Source organism: Puma concolor, chromosome A3, assembly GCF_028749965.1.
Source record: "Puma concolor isolate L17-30 chromosome A3, mPumCon1.1.hap2, whole genome shotgun sequence".
NCBI lineage: Eukaryota > Metazoa > Chordata > Mammalia > Carnivora > Felidae > Puma > Puma concolor.
In genome coordinates, this window is record NC_141669.1 from 112,598,242 (window position 1) to 112,618,105 (window position 19,864).

The 19,864-nt window shown below is 47.1% G+C and overlaps 1 protein-coding gene across 1 annotated transcript; it reads left to right on the forward strand.

Annotated features, from left to right (window-relative positions):
• Positions 1–2,298: 2,298 nt before the first annotated feature.
• LOC112869566 (signal-regulatory protein beta-1-like) lies at positions 2,299–16,781 on the forward strand. The gene is made up of 5 exons (XM_086701853.1): positions 2,299–2,452; positions 9,689–10,042; positions 13,549–13,575; positions 13,752–13,889; positions 14,362–16,781. Exons 1-5 carry the CDS (start codon positions 2,383–2,385, stop codon positions 14,379–14,381), a joined length of 609 nt encoding a protein of 202 aa, XP_086557979.1. The 5' UTR covers positions 2,299–2,382; the 3' UTR covers positions 14,382–16,781.
• The last annotated feature ends 3,083 nt before the right edge of the window (positions 16,782–19,864 follow it).

The window sequence follows — 19,864 nt, forward strand, 5'->3', positions numbered from 1 at the left end:
GCACTTGAGAATCACTTTGTCAACTTTCATTATAAACACCTTTATGATTATGATTTGGTTACACTGACTTTATGTACTCATTTGGGCGCAATGACATCTTCCAATGAGTTTTGCCACTCATGGACATGAGACACCTCAAGTTCGGTTTTCTTTGATGACTTTTTTTTTTTTTAATTTTTTTTTTCAACGTTTATTTATTTTGGGGACAGAGAGAGACAGAGCATGAATGGGGGAGGGGCAGAGAGAGAGGGAGACACAGAATCGGAAACAGGCTCCAGGCTCTGAGCCATCAGCCCAGAGCCTGACGCGGGGCTCGAACTCACGGACCGCGAGATCGTGACCTGGCTGAAGTCGGACGCTTAACCGACTGCGCCACCCAGGCGCCCCTCTTTGATGACTTTTAATTCACCATTTTATAGGGCTTTTTGTTCTGTTATGGTTCTTATGCATCCCTAGTTAGAGCTATTAACTAGAGTATTAACTTTCTAGTTTATGGAATCTTTAAAAATTCTTATTATTGTTTGCACTGGGTTTTGGGCCTCTGTGTAGGATGGTAATTGAGTTTTGAACATCGATCTTATATTCAGGAAGCTTATCAAGCCTGTATTACCGCTTATCGTGTGGACATTCTTTTATGAGTAGCTCTTATCGACCTACTCACCTAGATTAGATTTTACCTTTATTAAAGTTACATATGCACGTGGTTTAAGAGGCAAAGAGTTCGGTATGTTCTACATATTAAAACCGGAATCTCCCTACCTTCCACTATTTTCCACCCGTCAGAGGCAACCATTTTCCACTCTTTTAATTGATTATCTTTAACTGATTATTCTAGATGTCATAGCCAGATCTCATATAGCATGCTTACACTGTCACTTCTAGACATCTCCCCCGTAGGCATTGTTCACTGACATCCCACTATGAATGATGGGGATACGATGCTCTGGTATTCCGGACCCCACACCCTGCGTGCATGTTTCTATCCCATCATCTTAATATGTTAATTTTAGATAACGTCATAGTGGGTGTCCACCTTAGAATGACAACAACACTGTGTTTTATAGCTCAGTCTTGTAACATTCCCAGCTTTTGTTTGCGTCTTTCCGCTCATGTGTATTTGGTGTAAACACCACCGCATTCAGGGTACAGAACAACTCCATGGCCGCAAAGTTTCCGTTGTGCTGGCTTTTCAGAGTGCCCACCCGCCCCACCACACCAAACCTCTGGCACATGCCCATCTGTTCTCTACAACTTCGACAATGTTGTGTAAGTGGATTCCCACAGTACGTGGCGTTTTGAGATTGATTTTGTTCACTCAACATAATGCCTTCGGAAACTTAACAAGTTGTGCACATGTAAATAATTTATTCCTTCTTACTGCTGAGTAGTAGTTCCTGCTATGAATGCACTATAGTTCGTTCAAGCCTTCCCTTATTACTGGACATTTGGGATGTTTCCAGCTTTTTGTCATTACAGAATGTTGTAAACATTCCCACATGGGTTTTTGTGAGGTCCTGGTTTTCATTTCACTCAGATAAATGCCTGGGAGTGTGATGATTTCTGGGACCTATAACCCACTGCCTCTCCTGAAAGAGGAGAGAAGATGATGTAAGCACATACAACTGCTTTTTTTTATTCTAAGATATTTTTTTTTAGGTAATCTGCACGGGTGTGGCCCAAACCCACAGTCCCCAAATCAAGAGTCACATGTTCTGCAGACTGCGCCAGCCAGGTGCCCCAAGCACAGACAACTTCAGAGGTCCACACTGTACTATGCCTTTGGATGAAATTTTACCAGTTGCAACATACAGGGTTGGAATGGGGAGTCATTTCTGGAATAGACCTCGTTCAATCACAAAGTTGGGCAGGCTCTGGTGAACCACTTTTCTTCCTGCTGAGTAACTCCAAAGCATGGAGTTATTTCACTTCTAGACATCTCCCCCGTCGTTTGGCAGGCTGGTGGAGCCTGAGGCCACAAGCCAGCCACCCCTAACTGTTCTGGGCTCAGGAGCTTGGGACACAGCCCCCAACTGCAGATCCACCTTGGTCTGGGGCTCCCAAGTGGGGAATCACCATGAAGACCTCAAGATGGGGGGAGGGCCCACTGGAGGGGGCAGAGACCCCATGCAGGCAGGAAGCATTATCTCTCCTGGGCCTCTCCACTCTCTGAAAAAAAGAAGAGGACCCCTCACCAAGTGAGGTCTTCTCTGCCTGACTTCTCTTTCACAATCTAGAAGCAGACTGTTGCCCCACAGCCATGTCACCCCATCATAGGGACTTCCCCTAATGACAGGAGAAGGAAGGCTTTTCCTCTCTACAGAACAGAGGCCCATTCTACCCAGCATACACATTTGCACAGAGCAGGGTCCCCAGGCCTCCGCAATGTTGGCCCCTGCCTCCGGGCCCCACCTGCCTCCTTACCTGCTGCTGGCTCTGCTGTTGGGACTCACAGGTAAGCACTGCCTTGGGGTACAATCCCCTCTTCCTGATCCCACAACACCTCCCATGTCCCTGGACATCAAGGGCTTCCAGGTAACCAGAGGTGTGCTACCCAGGGCTGCCACAGAAGACCAAGGACTGGGTGTCATCTGAGAGCAGGAAGTCGGGGATCTGAGCATTTCCTCTATGCATCCATCACCTACAGCTTGTTACCAGAGGCATCCAGACAGTGGAGGCTTCCATCTGTCACAAGGACAAGTTTGTAGGTATTAAATGATCTAATTCTCACAACACCCCTGCCTGATAGCTAGGACTGTACTGCTGATCAGCAGATGGGGAAATTCAGGCAGAGAGAGTTAATGGCCCAATGTCAGCTACCTAAGTCAGTGCATCTGCCGGGATTCACGTCCAGGCCACCCAGCTGCACGGTTCATTCCTTCCACCGTGTTATGCTGCTCGGCTTCTCGGTGGAGTCTAACTAAACAAACATCAGAAAATACAGAGAGGGAAACAGAAGAAGAGGCATCACTTAGCACACTCCGAGGTCTCCAGAGTTCCAGTTCTGCTGTGTGTCCTCCCAAACTTTGGTTAACGATGTGTTGGGTGATTCCTATGCGCCAAATCTTTTACTCAGCTTTTAACATGTATGACAATTTCATGGAATCCTCAAAGTGATCTGTATGCTAGCATGCTGGGCCACACTTCATGTATACTTGGGAATGCACTTGTGTATGTGTGTGTGTACATGTTTGGGCATGAGGAAGGGTGCACACGTGGGTATGGGATATCTGAAAACGCTTTCTTATCGATTTCCTCACGCCACGTCCACTCTACGTGAAATGCACAGTGAACAGATGTTTGGTTCCCTGTCTCTCAGCTCCTCACCCACTTTTTCTACTTCTCTAAACTACTGCTCACCATCCACCAAGCTCTTAAGACAAGCAAACTTCTCTCTGGGTAGAAGGAGTAGAACTTTGTGCGTTACTACCTTGGAGGTCCTCCATGCTGGACCGGAGTGGGGAGGAAAAAAGGGGGCACAAGATACCGAGGATCCTGCCTGTATGATCTGCTCCTGTAATCATATCCTGATCCCAACCATCTAGTGTCAGCTGATGCCTCCAGGCCTCAGGAAATCTCATGTGTAATCACTTTCCAATTTCCTGAGCACTCACCATGTGCTATACCCACTTGGAAATGTATGTGTCTGTTATGTCCTGTGATCTTTGTACCCAAGGTAGACATTTCTGTCCCCCTACCTTATGGATAAGCAAAGAAGGCACAGAAAAGTCCACGGTCACTCAGTGGTGAAGGCAGGGTCATGATTTGAACTCAGGCAGGCTGATTCTAGATCTCACGGGTCTAACCATTGCTCTTCTCGAACTCTATGGCCCCACATCCATCCCATGAGATCTCTGCAGATCTGCCAGTGGGTGGAGGGAAGGGTAGGATGGGGGGGAAGAGCATTTGTGGTTTGTTTCTTTTGGGCTCTTCCGTTTTCTGAGTATATGCAAGTAGTTTTTTCCCCCACAGTCATCTTCATGGGAAATTCAGCTTCTCATTATATTTTCCTGAGAAATTCTCCACTGAAAATAGAGGGCAGGGTCTCAGACAGGGATCACACTGGGCAATTCACACATTACACCAATATTTACTGGGTAACTACTAGGTGCCAAGAACTGTTATGTGAGCTTTGGGCATACTGGTTATTAAAAGAGAAAAAGTAGATGCCCTCGTGGAAGTTATATCGTAGTGGAGAAAAGGAAAAGAAACAACAGACATACCAAATAAGGAAATAACATAGTATGTTAGAAAGTGATGAGTGTTATGTTTTCACTCTTAGGTGGATTCTAAGAAACTTAACAGAAACCCATGGGGGAGGGGAAGGAGAGAAAAAAAAAAAAAGAGGTTAGAGTGGGAGAGAGCCAAAGCATAAGAGACTCTAAAAAACTGAGAACAAACTGAGGGTTGTTGGGGGGGTGGGAGGGAGGGGAGGATGGGTGATGGGTATAGAGGAGGGCACCTTTTGGGATGAGCACTGGGTGTTGTATGGAAACAAATTTGACAATAAATTTCATATATTGAAAAAAAAATTTAGAAAGTGATGAGTGTTAAGGAAAAACATGACAGTACAGCTGGAGAAGACAATGAGAGACTCTTCAGGGTGGGATGTATTTAAAGAGGTAGCCTGGGTGGGCATCACTGAACAGGGAGATTAGAGCAAAGACTACAAGAAGTTGGGGTGTGAGCCATGTGATCTTCTGGGGAAAGAGCCTTCCCGAACAGCACGGGAACAGCAGGAGAGTAGAATCCTCCTGTTCTGTTTAAGGGTTTGGGCTTTCACTCTTGAGTAAAATGGTTGTCACTGCAAGGTTCTGAAGACAGAAATGACATGATCCACCATGAGTTTTAACTTATGCTAGCATTTGGTTGAGATTAGACACCATAGGGCACAGACAGAAGCAACTAGAGCATTCAAGAGTTCATCGTGTTCGTGCAAACAAGGAAAAGCATTTTGCACCCAGACAGCAGCCAGGAGAGGAAGGGGAAAGAGGTCGGATTGTGGGTGCATACAGAAGGGGAGACAACAGGATCTCCTGATACATAGGATTTGGAGTGGAAAGAGAGGTTCCCAAGGGCTTGGACCTGAGCATCTCAGAGAATAAGGTGCCTCATCTGAGATGTACAAGGATGTGGGGGAAACTGAGGAGTTCGGTTGGGGACAGTGTGAACAGTGAGAGGTTTGCTTCTATCTATGCAAATTGTTGAGTGGCCCATTGCACATACAAATCCAGAGTTCAGAGACGAGACCTGGGCCAGAGATGGAAATCTATGAGGAATATAGATTTCACAGATGGCAGAGTTTACACCTTTCCCTGGTTCCTGTTGTTTGTTTGTTTGTTTGTTTTTTTGAAGGTTTTTTAAAAAGTATTTATTTATTTTTGAGAGAGAGAAAGAGAGAGAGACAGAGTGTAAGCAGGAGAGGGGCAGGGAGAGAGAGAGATGGAGACACAGGATCCAAACAGTCTCTAGGCTCTGAGCTGTCAGCCCAGAGCCCACCGCACGGCTCAGACTCACAAACCATGAGATCATGACCTGAGCTAAAGTCCGACGCTTAACCGACTGAGCCACCCAGGCGCCCCACCCTAGTTCCTCTTGATGCTCTGATCCCTCTTACCTCCTCCCTCTCCTGGTCCCTCCATGTCTTCCTGTTTCTTCCCATTTTTGTCTTAGCAGCTCAGTTTCCTCACCCCAATCTTCTAATCCAAACTCATAAACCAAACCACTTGATATTCTTGGCACACCCAAGACCTGGCTGTGGTAACACGTGCCCTCCTGAGGAGACATGCTCGGTCACAAATCGTGCTAAGTGCATGGGTTTTACCAGCTCACACTCTGCAAGAGTGAACCACAAATTTTCTCCCTGAGGAGTAGCTGAGCAATAGAAAAGAACACAGGTGTGTGTGTGGTGCCAGAACAGCCCGTTTCTCTGATTTATATCCCTGCCTAGTTTTTAGGACACTTCCAGTAATAAGGAATAATTTTGTATTTCTCTGTGTCTTCAGAGACTGGCTAGTCACTGAGGCAGTGAAATCCACCTGCAAAGTCTGGCACACGCAGTTCAACGATTGCTCCAAAGGCGGCTCGCGTCCTTTCAATGCATAACTCAATGTTCAGCCATAGGCAACGTCCCACAACTCTTTGCAGAACATGAACAATTTTGTAGCCTACTAGTTCCCCTGCTTAGACATTCCCATGGTTCTATCTCCCCCTTCGGGGGCAGATTTCTCAAATGCATGAGCCCCTGGAACGATACATTTTCTTTCTCCTTGAGCCATTTAGTCCAATTGAAAGGCTCTACATGGGGGGGATCACCTTGTTTGAGTAGATATGTCTTACTGTGCTAAAATATACATAACACGAAATCTACTATTTTAGCCATTTTTCAGGATACAATTCAGTAGCATTAAGTACGTTCACATAGTTGTGAAGCTGGTACCACTGCACATTTCAGGATTTTTTTCAACATCCTAAGCAGACGCTGTACCCGTTAAGCAAGAATTCTCCATTCCTTCCACCCCCACAGCAACTACTTTCTAGTATCTATGAATCTGTCTTTTCTAGGTACTTCATATACATGGAACCGTATATCTGTCCTTTTGTATCTGGCATATGTCACCCTAGAATGATACTTTTGAGGTTCATCCAGATTACAGTACATATCAGATTATCACTGCTCTTGGTTGTTGTCGCTGCTGTTATTGTTGTTTGTTTATTTTTGAGAAAGAGAGTGTGAGCTGGGGAGGGACACAGAAAGAGAGGCGCAGAGGATCCGAGGCAGGTTCTTTGCTGACAACAGTGAGACCCGTGCAGGGCTCGAACTCACAAACTGTGAGATCATGACTGAGCCGAAGTCAGACGCACAACCACCTGAGCCACCCAGGCACCCCAAGACTATCATTGCTTATTAATGCTTATTAAGGCCGAATAAAATTCCATATATATACATATATGTGTGTGTGTGTATGTGTGTGTGTATATATATATATATATATATATATACATATGTGTGTATATGTGTGTATATATATATATATATATATCACATACATACAGACAGCAACATTTTGTTTATCCATTCATCTATGGATAGAAATGAATTTTTTCTGCTACCTTTCGGTTATCATGAATAATGCTGCTATGAACAAGGATGTACAAGTATTTGAGTACTTACCTGTAATTTGGGGGATATTTACCTAAGAGTGGAATTGTTGGATCATACAAATTCTACATTTAAATTTTAATGATTAATGATAACACAACTGTTTCCACAACGGCCGCACCATTTTATATTTCTACCATCGACATACAAGAGTTTCAGTTTCTCCACAGCTTACTCAATCCTTATTTTCTGATTTTTAATTTTCTTGTATTTTGGTTTTGCTTTCTTTTGTTTTTGATAAAAGCCATTCTCAGGGATGAAAGCGTATCTCATTGTGGTTTTGATTTTCATTTTTCTAATGACTAGTGATGTTCAATATCTTGTGCTTACTCACCATTTGAGTATCTTCTTTGTAGACATGTCTATTCTAGTCTTTGGTCCATTTTTTAACAGGGCTATTTGACATTTTTTTGTTGAATTGTAGGAATTCTTTATATATGCCGGTTATTAATTCTTTCTGAGACATATGCTTTGCAAATATTTTCTCCCATTCTGTGAGTTCTTTCACTTTTTTTTGTAAGTTTGTTTATTTTGAGAGAGACAGAGAGAGTGCAAGTGGAGGAGGGGCAGAGAGAGAGAGAGAGAGAGAGAGAGAGAGAGAATCCCAAGCAGGCTCCGCACTGTTAGCACAGAGCCCAACCTGGGGCTTGAACTCATGAACTGTGAGATCATGACCTGAGCTGAAATCAAGAGTTGGATGTCTAACCGACTGAGCGACCAAGGCGTCCCTCTTTCACTTTTAATATTGTCTCCTGCTATGCAAAAGTTTTTAATTTTGATGAAGTCCAATTTACATATATTTTAATTTTATTATGTGTTCCTTTGGTTTCTTATCCAAGAAATCATTGTCAAATCCAATATCATGAGTTTTGCCTACGGTTTTTTCTCTGAATTTTATACATTTAGCTCTTACATTTAGGTCCCTTCATCCAATGAGCTCATTTTTCTATATAGAGTAAAATGAGAGTTCAAATTCTTTTTTTGCATGTAGATATCCCGTTTTCCCAGCATCTCATGTTGAAAAGAGTACTCTTTCCCTCACTGAATGGTCTTGGCACTCTTGTTGAAAATCTTTTAACCATATATGTGAGGGTTTATTTCTAGGCTTTCTATTCAATTTCATTGCTCTATCCCTCTATTCTTTTCAGTACTATAGTACTCTAATTATTACACTATGTAGTAGGTTTTTAAATCAAGAAGTATGAGTTTCCCAACTATTTTCTTTTCCAGGATTGTTTGGTGATCTAGGTCCCTGGAAACTGCATATGAATTCTAGAATGGGCTTTTCCATTTCTGCAAAAAAAAAAAAAAAAAAAAAAAAAAAATGCCATGGGGGTTTTGATAACAGTTGTATTGAATCTGTAGATCGCTTTAGGTAGTATTGACATCTTAACAATATGATGTCTTCCAATGCACGAACAGAGGAAGTTTTTCCATTTATTTATGTCTGTTGGGATGAGTGCTGGGTGCTGTATGGAAACCAATTTGACGATAAATTATATTTAACAAATTCAAGTTAGTTAACATATAGTGTAGTATTGGTTTCAGGAATAGAATTTAATAATTCATTGCTTACATATAACACCCAGTGCTCATCACGACAATTCTGCTTCTTAATGCCCATCATTCAATTAGCCCATCCCCCCACCCACTTTCCCTCCAGAAACCCACAGTGTTCTCTATAGCTAAAAAGTCTCTTATGGTTCGCTCCTTTTCTATTTCTATCCTATTTTACTTTTCCTTCCCCTCCCCTCTGTTCATCTGTTTTGTTTCTTAAACTCCACCTATCACTGAAATCATTCAGTATCTTTTTTCCAACTGACCTATTTCCCTTCGCATAACACACTCTTGTTCCATTCACGTCATTGCTATTGGCAATATTGCATTCCTTTGGATGGCTGAGAAAACGTACAAATGACTGACAGATACGTGAAGAAACATGCTCAAAACCACTCATCGCCAGGGAAATACAAAACAAAACTACAATTAGATACCGCTCACACTTGTCAGAATGGCCAAAAGTAACGCCTTAGGAAACAACGGATGTTGGCCAGGATGCGGACAGAGGGAAACCTTCTCAAACTGTTGGTGGGAATGTAACCTGGTGCAACCACTCTAGAAAGCAGTATGGAGGTTCCTCAGAAAGCTAGAGACAGAGCTACCCCATTAGCCAGCAATTGCACTACTGGATATTTCTCCAAAGTATACAAAAACACAGGTTGGAGGACACATGCACCCCAGTGTTTATAGCAGCACTATCAACAATAGTATGGAAAGAGCCCAAATGTCCATTATTGATGAATGGATAAAGAAAATGTGATATATGTATCACTGAATCTCTCTGTGTTTTCCTTTCCTCGTCTGTAACAGGGTCCCATGTCACAGGCTCATCGCGAGGGCTACATGCTGTGTACACGCAGCGGGCTGGGCTCACGGTGTGCACTCAGTGAAAGCTGTTGTGGATAAACACTTGAGCGGACGGACAGGATCGCACAAGGATGCTAAATACCTGCTTTGTTCTCCCTCCAGGTGTGGCAGGTGAGGCGGAGCTGCAGGTGATCCAGCCCGAGAAGCTGGTGTCTGTCACAGCTGGAGAGACAGCCACTCTGCACTGCACCCTGACCTCCCTGGTCCCCGTTGGGAAAATCAGGTGGTTCAGGGGGACAGGGCCAGACCGGGAGTTAATCTTCAGTTTCGGAGGAGGCCACTTTCCCCGCGTAACAAATGTTTCAGACGCCACAAGGAGAAACAACATGGACTTTTCCATCCGCATCAGTAACATCACCCCAGCAGACACGGGAACCTACTACTGTGTGAAGTTCCAGAAAGGGGCCCGTGAGGTGGAGTTTAAGTCTGGACCAGGAACCCAGGTCACCGTGAGCGGTGAGTATCGCTCCGTCCCCTGGTTGTGACAACAAGTCAATAAGAATGTCCTCCATCGCTTGAGCAACAGATAAGGATCAGGTGTTGTTATGGGTGCCCCTGAATCAGCCCCTTCCAAGGATCAGGGACGTTGAGGCCTAGAGAGGTTGTGTTATTTGCTCAAGGCCCCATGGCTGGTAATTGGTGGAAAATCTGGAACCTCAGCCTGCAGGCTCCCAGCTCTTCCCTTTTCCAATCCTGACCAGCCCTCTGGTTCCAGTGATGAGGGACAGAAAGTCTGAGTGACTTTCCCAGTTACAAGGCCTCACCTCACCCCTGCCTCTGGAGAGACCTCTGCTTCATGTGGCCAGTATTCCCTTTACTCAGCACTTACTCAGCACCTGCTGGGTGCATTCCCTGCTCTGGGTGCTGTGGAAGTCGCAGGGAACAAAACAGGCGACGGCTTTTGTCTCATGAAGCTTACGTTCCCCTCCCTTCCGGTGAGGACAAGCGTACCCAGGGAAGGGATGTGGGACAATGTCTTTCTTTCACCTTCAGAAAAGTCACAGTGAGAAGCAGCCCAGGCTCCCTGTTCCTACAGACAGTCCAGTTTGGAGGAGAGGCCAGAGGTTGGGTATTGGCTGTGGGTCTGTCCAGAAAACCCTCGTGCAATTCAGGTGCTAACTCACATAACAGCAACTGAGTCTTTGCACATCCCTTGGCCATAGGCAGGGAAGGTGGCTTTTCTGATGGTGCAGGTATTACGGAAGGTCCCAGGGGTGCATCCTTTGTCTCAGCAGCACAGCTAGTACCTGGCTCCACCACCAGGAAGACCTGTGCCTCTAGCAGATTGCTTCTTCCTCTTCCCCAAGCTTCCCATTCAGGTGAGAACCGATGAAGGAGGACCCTGGGGGGCACCAGGCCAGATACTGTATCTTCATCATGAAAGCTACTCCGTATCACCAGAGCTACAGGGAGGGGCCTCGTCTTCCCTGTTCATAGATGGGGACACCGAGGCTCAGGGGATCTGACCCGAGCAGGAAAACAAGGAGCCAAGGTTAAATGCCAAGCAGCCTGAGGCACAGCCCTGCTCTCTCTGCACACTCACTGTCCTGGTCACAGCGGAAGAAAGCTCCAACCGTCTTCTTGATACTCTGGCACGGTTCTCTTAAAATGTCCCTGCCTCCCTGTTTCAGGTTCCTATGGCTGCAGTAGTAATTAGCACACTCTCAGTGGCTTAAAATGACACACGTTCCTTTCTTCCATTTCCAGAGGCAGAAAGTCTGAATTGAGTTGTCAGGAAGCGTTCCTTCTGGCCGCCCCGGGGTAGAATCGGTGTCCTTGCTGTTCCAGCGCCTAGGGTCCCGTTCCTGACCTATTTCTGCTGCGGTCAATATGCCTCCTGCTCCCACTCTCCTGTTTCCCTCCTTCACTTGTAAAGGTCTCTGTGATTAAGTTGGCTCCACTCTGATAATCCAAGATAACGACCCACTCAAAACCCTACCTAATGACCACACAAGTCTCTCTTGCCATGGAAGGTACCCTATTCACAGACTCTGAGGGATCTTGGCCAACCATCCCAAGTCCCAAGTCAGGCATACTTTGAAACAGTTTCCTATAATCTGTGTCCTGATGTGCAGGACATATTTCAATATTTTCTAATTTAAGTTGGATTTAATATTGGCAGTGGGATTTCTAAATAACTTTCAGGCTCCTTGGCCCCTTCACCTGCCCTTTCCTTCAGCTGGTGAGGGTGGGAGGGCAGCAGTGTAAGTGACTGAGCTTTTGGATTTGGTGAATTTTCTCTTTTGTCTCCCAGAGATTTTGAAGGTTGGGCATTGTCTTCAAGGACTACTGAGAACCAGATTTCCATAGAATTTACTGTCCTTTTATTCTTTTTCCTTTGGGTTTAGAAGTTCTATTTGGAGATGAGTAACTAAGGTGCTGCCTTGTCCTCAGCAGACACAAGTGCCCTGAGGGCTTTGAATGCCCTGTCTCCAAAGTCCCTATCCCACATATCTCAGTATCTGTCTCCCATCGTTCCCCATCACGGCCCTGTTCTGGCAAAGCAGGTGCACTGAAGCTGAGAATCCAGTCTTCTCTGTAGCGCCGATGCTCTTATGGTGATGGTGGACCCAATTATGTCCTTAGCTTTTTCTTCCCTCCGGCTCTAGCAGGTGTGAGTCTACAATGTTGCCCGGATGTCCTCTTTCACACTTGACCTTTCAGGTGTGATTCACTGGTCTTAGTTTGCACCGTCTTTCTCTGAAAGGCATCAGCCCAGCAACACCCATCCAATCCCATAGTTCCTGTAATTCCCAACTCATTTCCAGATTGCCAGGGTACTCCCATCCTCTGCTCACACCATCCCAGGTCACCACTGTGAGGTTTTAGCAGTGGCAATAGCAGGGACGGCTGGGCCCTACCCCTGCCCCGCCACCCACCAGGCTGGGGACCTCTTGGCCAGTCAGCTGAGACCCGGGTCTGTCTCTACACCTTAGAGCTGGGTTTCCAGACCCCTCCCAGACAAACTCCGCAGGTCACCTGCTTTGGGAAGCAGCCTCTAAGATATACGAGAAGGGGGATAGCTCACTGTGGAGCGCTGCCCGATTCACGTGCATGTGAGACAGGGAAGGAGGCAAGACTGGCAAAGGGACATAGTGACAACAAGGCAGCACAGAAGAGTCATACTTGGGCAGAGAACAGGCGAGCCGGATGCTATTACTGACTTTTTAAAATGGAGCGGAGGGGCGAAACCTCTGTACCCGCTCTTCCTCCAGGCCTCTGCTGCAGGCTGCCCTCTAGAAGCAGGTGCAAACATGGGCAATGCACCTGTTTCAACTGAGTATAAGATCAGAGGGCCACCCAGCTAGGACCCACCATCTGCCAACATGCCAGGGGTAAAAATGGTGTCTCTGCCTCTTCCTCAAAGATTATTCTGTATATTTCAAAAACTTACTGGAACTTCTTGATGTAAATCTAAGAGCAAAGAGCAATCATTATAAAAAGGCAAAGAATCTGAAGCTATGCATCCAGAACAATGATCTATGTGCAACAGAAAGATGTTACCTGATGTTGGCACCGGGGTCTGGATGGTGTTTGAAGCCCCATTTCTTACCTCTCTAGGGTGTTGTCCAGGCAGCAGGTCTTGTGAGGTCAGGTCACCCTGAGGGCTCCTTCAACACGTGAGAACACGGGGTCATCAAGGCCCGTGCGTGGAAGAAAGCAGGACCGCCTTGCACCTCATTCACCATGACATTGTCCTCAATGTACTCGAGGCTGGGCTGATATTCATCGCTATGACCCTGAAAGGCTGGACATGTCCTGGTCCAAAGACAAGGTCACAGATTCACCCTACGGGACAGCAGTGAGTGATGTCCCACTCATCTTGTGACCCTCCGTAAACTATGAGCCTGTTCCCTCCTCAGAAGGAGAGTGTCAGACCTGCCCCATGGGGTGTGGGGAACAAGTCAGTAAAGCTCACTTGCATGTTGTTGAGTTCTCATTGTCCCCATGTCTTCCCTCAGGAAGGAGAGCTGGCAGCCCAGGAAAAGGTGAGTGAAAGGAAGTACTTCTTACCCTGAATTCTGCCTCGAGGCTCTCACAGGGGAAATTCATGAGCTTCAGACCATTGATGGGCCCAGGTTCCCTCGGTTGGGGTAAGTGGAGGCCCCTGGGAGTGGACTCCTGGATCCCTCTCTGATGCTGCCTCCTGTCCCTTCATTTTCAGACCTAGAACTCTCTCCTTCACTCTTGGTGGCTCTCTCCCTGGGCCCCAAGCTGCTGCTACTCGTCTTTGTCTCTGCCATCTATGGCCACAGGAAGCGATGGATTGACTGTGAGTCATGGACAAGGAGGACAGAGCCAGGTCAGTCCTAGAAGGAGCCAGGTCAGTGGAAGGGGCAGCCCACAGGTCATACAGGGTCAGCGCCCACCTGGAGTAAAGAGCAGGTGACGCATCTCCGTCCACACCCTCTGGAGCCTCAGGGATTGTTCCGAGAGGTTCCCAACTCCCAAGAAGACTGTGGGGGTCCTGCAGGAAGTAGGTGGGGTCAAGGGCTGTCAAAGGATGTGCACAGAGTCCTAGGGCTTCTCGGAAGGAAGTGGGTAGAGGGGCTGGATGGTGGGAAACCCCGTGGAGACCATCTCTAGATTATTTGGGCGCAAGGTGTCCACATTTAGAGGAATGTGACAGGTGCCCACTGGCTGCTCTGAGGACGGCTCCCGCTCTGACCCTCCGTGGGACAGACTGGAGAGGATGGGGAAGGGCGATCAGGACCTAGGGAGGAAGGCTGAGGAGGCACAGTCCATGTCAGGGACCGCCTGTCCTCTCACTACAGGTGACCCAGGAGGAAAATAGCACCGAGGACATAGGAGACACGGGGAGAACATTTCTGGAATGATGCGCAGATAATGAAATGTGAACATGGGTCCACGGCTCCTTCCTTCCTCCCCTGCTACATGCCATCCTTGGTCTCTGCTGCCTCCTTCCTTCCCTGAGGGGCCCAGCCTAAGACAAGGAACAACTAGAAGCTTCCACAACCCTGCCCCAGATGCCTGCTTCCCCAGAGACCCACCTGCCCACAGTTCCTGCTGCTCCTCTCCCAGTCCTTGCTGCCCCCAGAGCTGGTCTTCATACCTGGTCGTGAGCAGGGTCCATGGGAACGTGCTCTGGAAACTGACACACGGGTATCTTCCTAGAATGTGAGAAACAAGTCACGTGTACGTGTACCAGGCTATCTCTCATCCATTTCCTGGGGACCGTGGCCATTAAGTACACACTCAAGGCCATGCTCTCGTGGGCCATTCCTGCCAACCCCCAGACTCGCCAGCCTCAGTGAGGTTCTCCAATGCCTCCTGAATGCAAATGAATCCCATCCTGGGTGGAAGAAGAGAAATGATTCTCCTTCCGCTTTGCCTACATGTCCTTCTACTCAAAGTAGAGAGGTTTCCTTCCTCTCCCTGTGACGGGGACACCAGCTCTCCATTCAGCTTCATCTTTCCTGATCCCCCCGCTCGTGTATAGGTGCTGGCAGTCCTGAAACCTGGACCCTTCCCTGGTTTCCTTCTTTATACCCCGTATTCAATTCTGCCTTCATAATGCTATGTCCAGTGGTGACATGGTAAATGTTCAACAACCCACTTCTCAGGAGGAAAAAGAAGCCTGATTTGTAGTGCTTGTCCACTTCTGCGGTGTCTACACTTCCAATGCGGCCAATTTCAAGCTGCCAACAGTGGAACAACTAGCTTGCAAAATTCCTGGAAAGCTCTCAGGAGCGAGGGCAAGCCTCCTCCCGCCCACCAGGGAGCTCCACCCAGCACCTGCACACTGCTCGCTCCCGGGCTGCCCCCTGGTCCCGGCCACCAGCATCCCTTCCTGGGCCACTGCCACGTGCCTAACAGACTCTCCGGGTTCTGCCACAGTGACCCTTTGGAAATGGAGGTCAAATTGTCTCCCTTCTGTGCTTCTTCCCCCTACAGATGTGCATGGCCTGGTCTCTCCCCCTTTCAAGCTCTGCTGACCAGTCACTTTATGAAAAGCACCTTCCTTAAACCACCCACATAAAATACCAATTCCTGTCTCTCACTGTGTGTTTTCACAGCTCAAACCCAAACTGAGTTGTTTCCCTAGAACTTAAGATCAGCTGACACGATAAATGGAGACAGTGCTCACTTTGCACAGTGACGCAGGACTTAGGCAATGACAGCGCCACTGAAAGCAAGCGAAGTGATCTCAATAATCAGAGGGGAAAAGTAACAATTTTTCTGTGACCTTTAAAAACTTCTTTCAACACATTAGAAGCCCTCCAACTATCAGTTAGGAATGTATAAGGACATGAAAAAAGAAAAGTAAAGCTGTTATTCATTTGGTATGGGGTCATTGCAAACATTAGAAATGTTGAAAAGGGAAGTGTTTTATCTTTTGTAAAGACTTATCAAGAGTAGTTTGCAGAGGGCTTGCCTTCTTCTAACCACAGTGTCACTCCTTTCTCAGTTGGGATCAGTTTCTAACATTCCATCCCTTGCACTTCCAATGCTGCGATATCTTTACAATATTAATGTGAATATATGCTGGTGTCACTCCCTCCGGGACATTCCCTGTCCTCGCCCCCACCCCCAGCCCCACCTCCTCAGGTACGTGGTAAGTTTATCTTCACTTTGCTCCTCTGGGTGCATATCTAGACTCGGGCAACGGTATTCCCGGCAGCATTCCCATGAAGGCCGCCATGGCTTCATGAACCCCTCTCACATTCAGTTTGAACTTGACCTCTAACCTCATCTTTTCTCCTTTCTCCTGTGCACTTTCAGCTTTGTGCCCATTCCCTTTTGCCATTTCTTCACTTTTGTACAATGTCACGCAGGTTTATCGCGGGAAACCAGGAGACTACATAACCACCTGCTTTGCTATTGTGGCAAACACACATCCCAACCCAATGATCACGGCACCCTGATCTCAGACTTCCAGCCTTCTTAACAGTGGGAAAGAAGTTCCTGTTGTTCAAGGCATCTAGTTTACAGTATTTTCTTCTAGTAGCCCAAGTCAAATAAATCTAGAAAAATTATGGACTTTGCTTAATAATAATGTACCAATATTGGTTCATTAAGTTATAACAGATATACCAGATTACTGTAAGACATTAATAAGAGGGGAAACTGTGTGCAGCTGTATATTGAAACTCTGAAGGATTGTTCCAAGTTTTTTCTAAATGTAAAACTGTTTCACAAAATTGAGGCCAATAAAAAAAACTTTAACATCTTGTCCTCAGCTCTCTATCTTCCTTTTGCACCCCGCTGGGGGACACTGCAAGGAAATGAGTGGTGGGGGGGTTTTGTGTTTATATCCAGGTTTTATCTCCCTTCAGGTCTGAGGTTTCTTCTCCTCCTTCCTCTGTCCTCTGCCACAGCTCACCAGAGCCAGGCACTCAGAGATCCCAGAAGGAGCTACTTCTCAGTCCCCCATGGCATTCATCCTAAACTTTTCCAAGTGGCAAAGCCCAGTTCGTCCAGGTGTGCTCAGAGACCTCTAGACCCCTGGATGAGTGGGGTAGTTCTAAGGACCTCAATGTGGGGGGCGGGGGGGAAGGGGGTTAATCCATGTGCTGACGTCAAGGAACAGAGTTCGAAGGGGCTCTGCAGAGCAAGGTGGATGCTGTGATGCACCAGGTCACAGGAGGTGGCCCTGGGCTGTGACCCTCTCTGAGATGGCCTCAGCTGAGGACAGCCACCTTGCCCCAGGTCATGCCCAGTAACCTGCCACATCCAGGGGCTCCTCAACATGGGGATATAGAGGCCCAGCCCGCTCACCCCAGCTCAGGACAACTCTGAAATCACATCCTAGCACCAGATCACATAGGAGATCGGCTGAATCTTCATTGGGACCTCACGGCAGCTCAACTTCTTTTACACATTCCTACTCCCTTCTCCTCCCTTCCACATGTTTGGTCCTGAAAGTACTCCCTGAAAAGACCCGCCTGTTAATATTCATCTTAATAACTGTTTCCTGTGTGGTCGTTGGTACCAGTAAAGGTGGGAAGCCTTTTGACTCTAGGGGCCAAGCCAGTCATGGAAGGATGGACCACATATCATATACCATACACTACAAGCCATAGTCCATATACCATATACCTCATGCCATATACAATATACCATATGCTATACACCATTACCATTTACAAAATACCAAGCACTCTGACTATACAAGAGCAATGAGAAACCACAAAACTCTTTATGCAGGAAAGGGGTATAATCAGATCTGTGTCGTAGAAGACCACCTTGGATGAAGGAGAAGGCAGAGCTGACACCAGGCAAAACAAGATGGGGGTGGCCATTTAGGAAGTAATAGTTTTCATTCGGGCAAGAGATGATCGTGATGAAGAAACAGATTCCACAGGTGTTTAGGAGGTAAAACCAGCAGGGCCTCGAGCAGGCAGACAAGAGTGAACAAGTGAGGGTGTAGAACATGGGTCCCTTCTTGGTTTGACCAAATGGGTAGAGGATGTGCCACATACTGAACATGGTGGAAGGGGAGAAGAGAATGTCTGAGAGCAGACTATGAACTCAGTTTGGAATGTTTGAGCCATACAAATGAAAATTTCAAAGTCAAAGGATGTATAGCTCAATCACCAAGAAGTGGATTCAGGATTGGGAGCTTGACTGCATCTGGCTGCAAAGCCAGTGCTCTTGACCATCAAGGCACTAAAAATCCCAGTCTCTGAAGAGTTTAGAGTCTGATGGAAGGTGTGAAGTCTCCTGGAGGTGGGGGGAAGGGAGACATGCTGGCGACTGGGGGAAAGATTCTGTCCAACTCTCAGCAGGGGGCATGGATAGCTTCACAGCATGGAATTCGCCCTTCCAGAAAAATGTGATACAATGGTGACATCACTGGTGGAGGGGAGTCTTGGCATCTCCTATAGGCAGTTTGGGCCTGCCTGGCATTCGCCTCTTCCTCCACCACCCCTCCTGGCCTTAACATCCTGTATATCCCTAAGAGGAGGCAGGGCTCAAAGGAAGCAGTAGCAAAATAGCCCTAGCCGTCAGTGCATGACTATGGGCTCATGGACATTAAAGGGTCACCAGCTGAGTGTGGACTTAGAAGAGTCCCCAAACACAACCTTGGTGCTTGGGTATAGCTCATTCCAGAGGTGAGAGAGACGGAGGCCAGCATGCTGGTTCCTTTCTCTTTCTGAGAGCATTTCTTGAATCCCTCCACTCCCTTCCTTCCGAGCTCGCCCAGGACCCAGCACAGACAGCAAAGGCAGCCCTCACCTTCCTGGGTGTGTTTCTAGGTATGTTGCTTTCCCTCTTGGAGAGTGTTCCCTGAGCCCCACCTTCTTGCGGTCTCCTCCATCCTCTAAAGCACAAACCATTGTCATGTCCAAAACTCTAACCTCTTCCCCAGACCATGTCTCTGAGGCCTCTAAAATTGGCAGGGCTGTGGGTTGGCGAGAACCTCAGAAGGGACAAGGCTCGGAATGAGGCCAAGCCTGTGGGTGTCATGATCTTAACTCTGGAAACCCCAAACATTTCCAGTAGCAATTGCTCAGCTTGTAACCACCTTGTCTGCTCAACTGATAATCTCGAAGAAAAAGTGTTACAGTCCCATGGTCTTTCCTCTCATCACAATCCCCTTCCTCTGACATCACAGAAGCAGGGAGTGTCTTCTCTTCTCGAAGTACAGAGTCCCAGGCCTCTCCAGGACAACACTCAGACAGAGAAGGCTCCAAGGTCCACCATGATGTCTGTCCCTTCTTCCCTATGCTGCCCTTCTCTGCCATCCCTGCTGCTGACTCTGCTGCAGGATTCACAGGTGAGTGGGGTCTCAGGTATGTTTGGTGGGGGTTCTTCCATGCCTCTTTACTGTTCTCCTTACCTGTTTCCCTAGAACTTCTTGGGGGAGGGTTTTCTCTTTCCCAGCCAGAAATTACAGAACTAAGTTGGAATGGTCCTCAGCTCACAAAATCTCCCAGTGTTCACGTCTGTTCCAGACCTTTTTGTTCAGATAATGGATACACCTCCCATGGTTACAGGGCTCAACACAACACACCTGAGAGCTCTCATCCCTTAACCCCTAGGATACAATACCAAGAGTGAACCATATTGGAAGTGTAAAACCTGAGTTTTACACTTATTACCACTACACAGACGCCACCTCTCAATGGAGAAAAACATGTTGGAAAACATGAAATTATGAAGCAAGGAAAGGATCCACAAATGCTTCATCCGAAGAGAATCACTGTTACAAATTGGCAGAGGTCTGTGTGCTCAGGGAACGTTAGCTGGAAGTGGTCACTAGGTCTCACCAGGTAAATGACGGGAGCTGAACCCCACAAGTTCCGCTTGCTA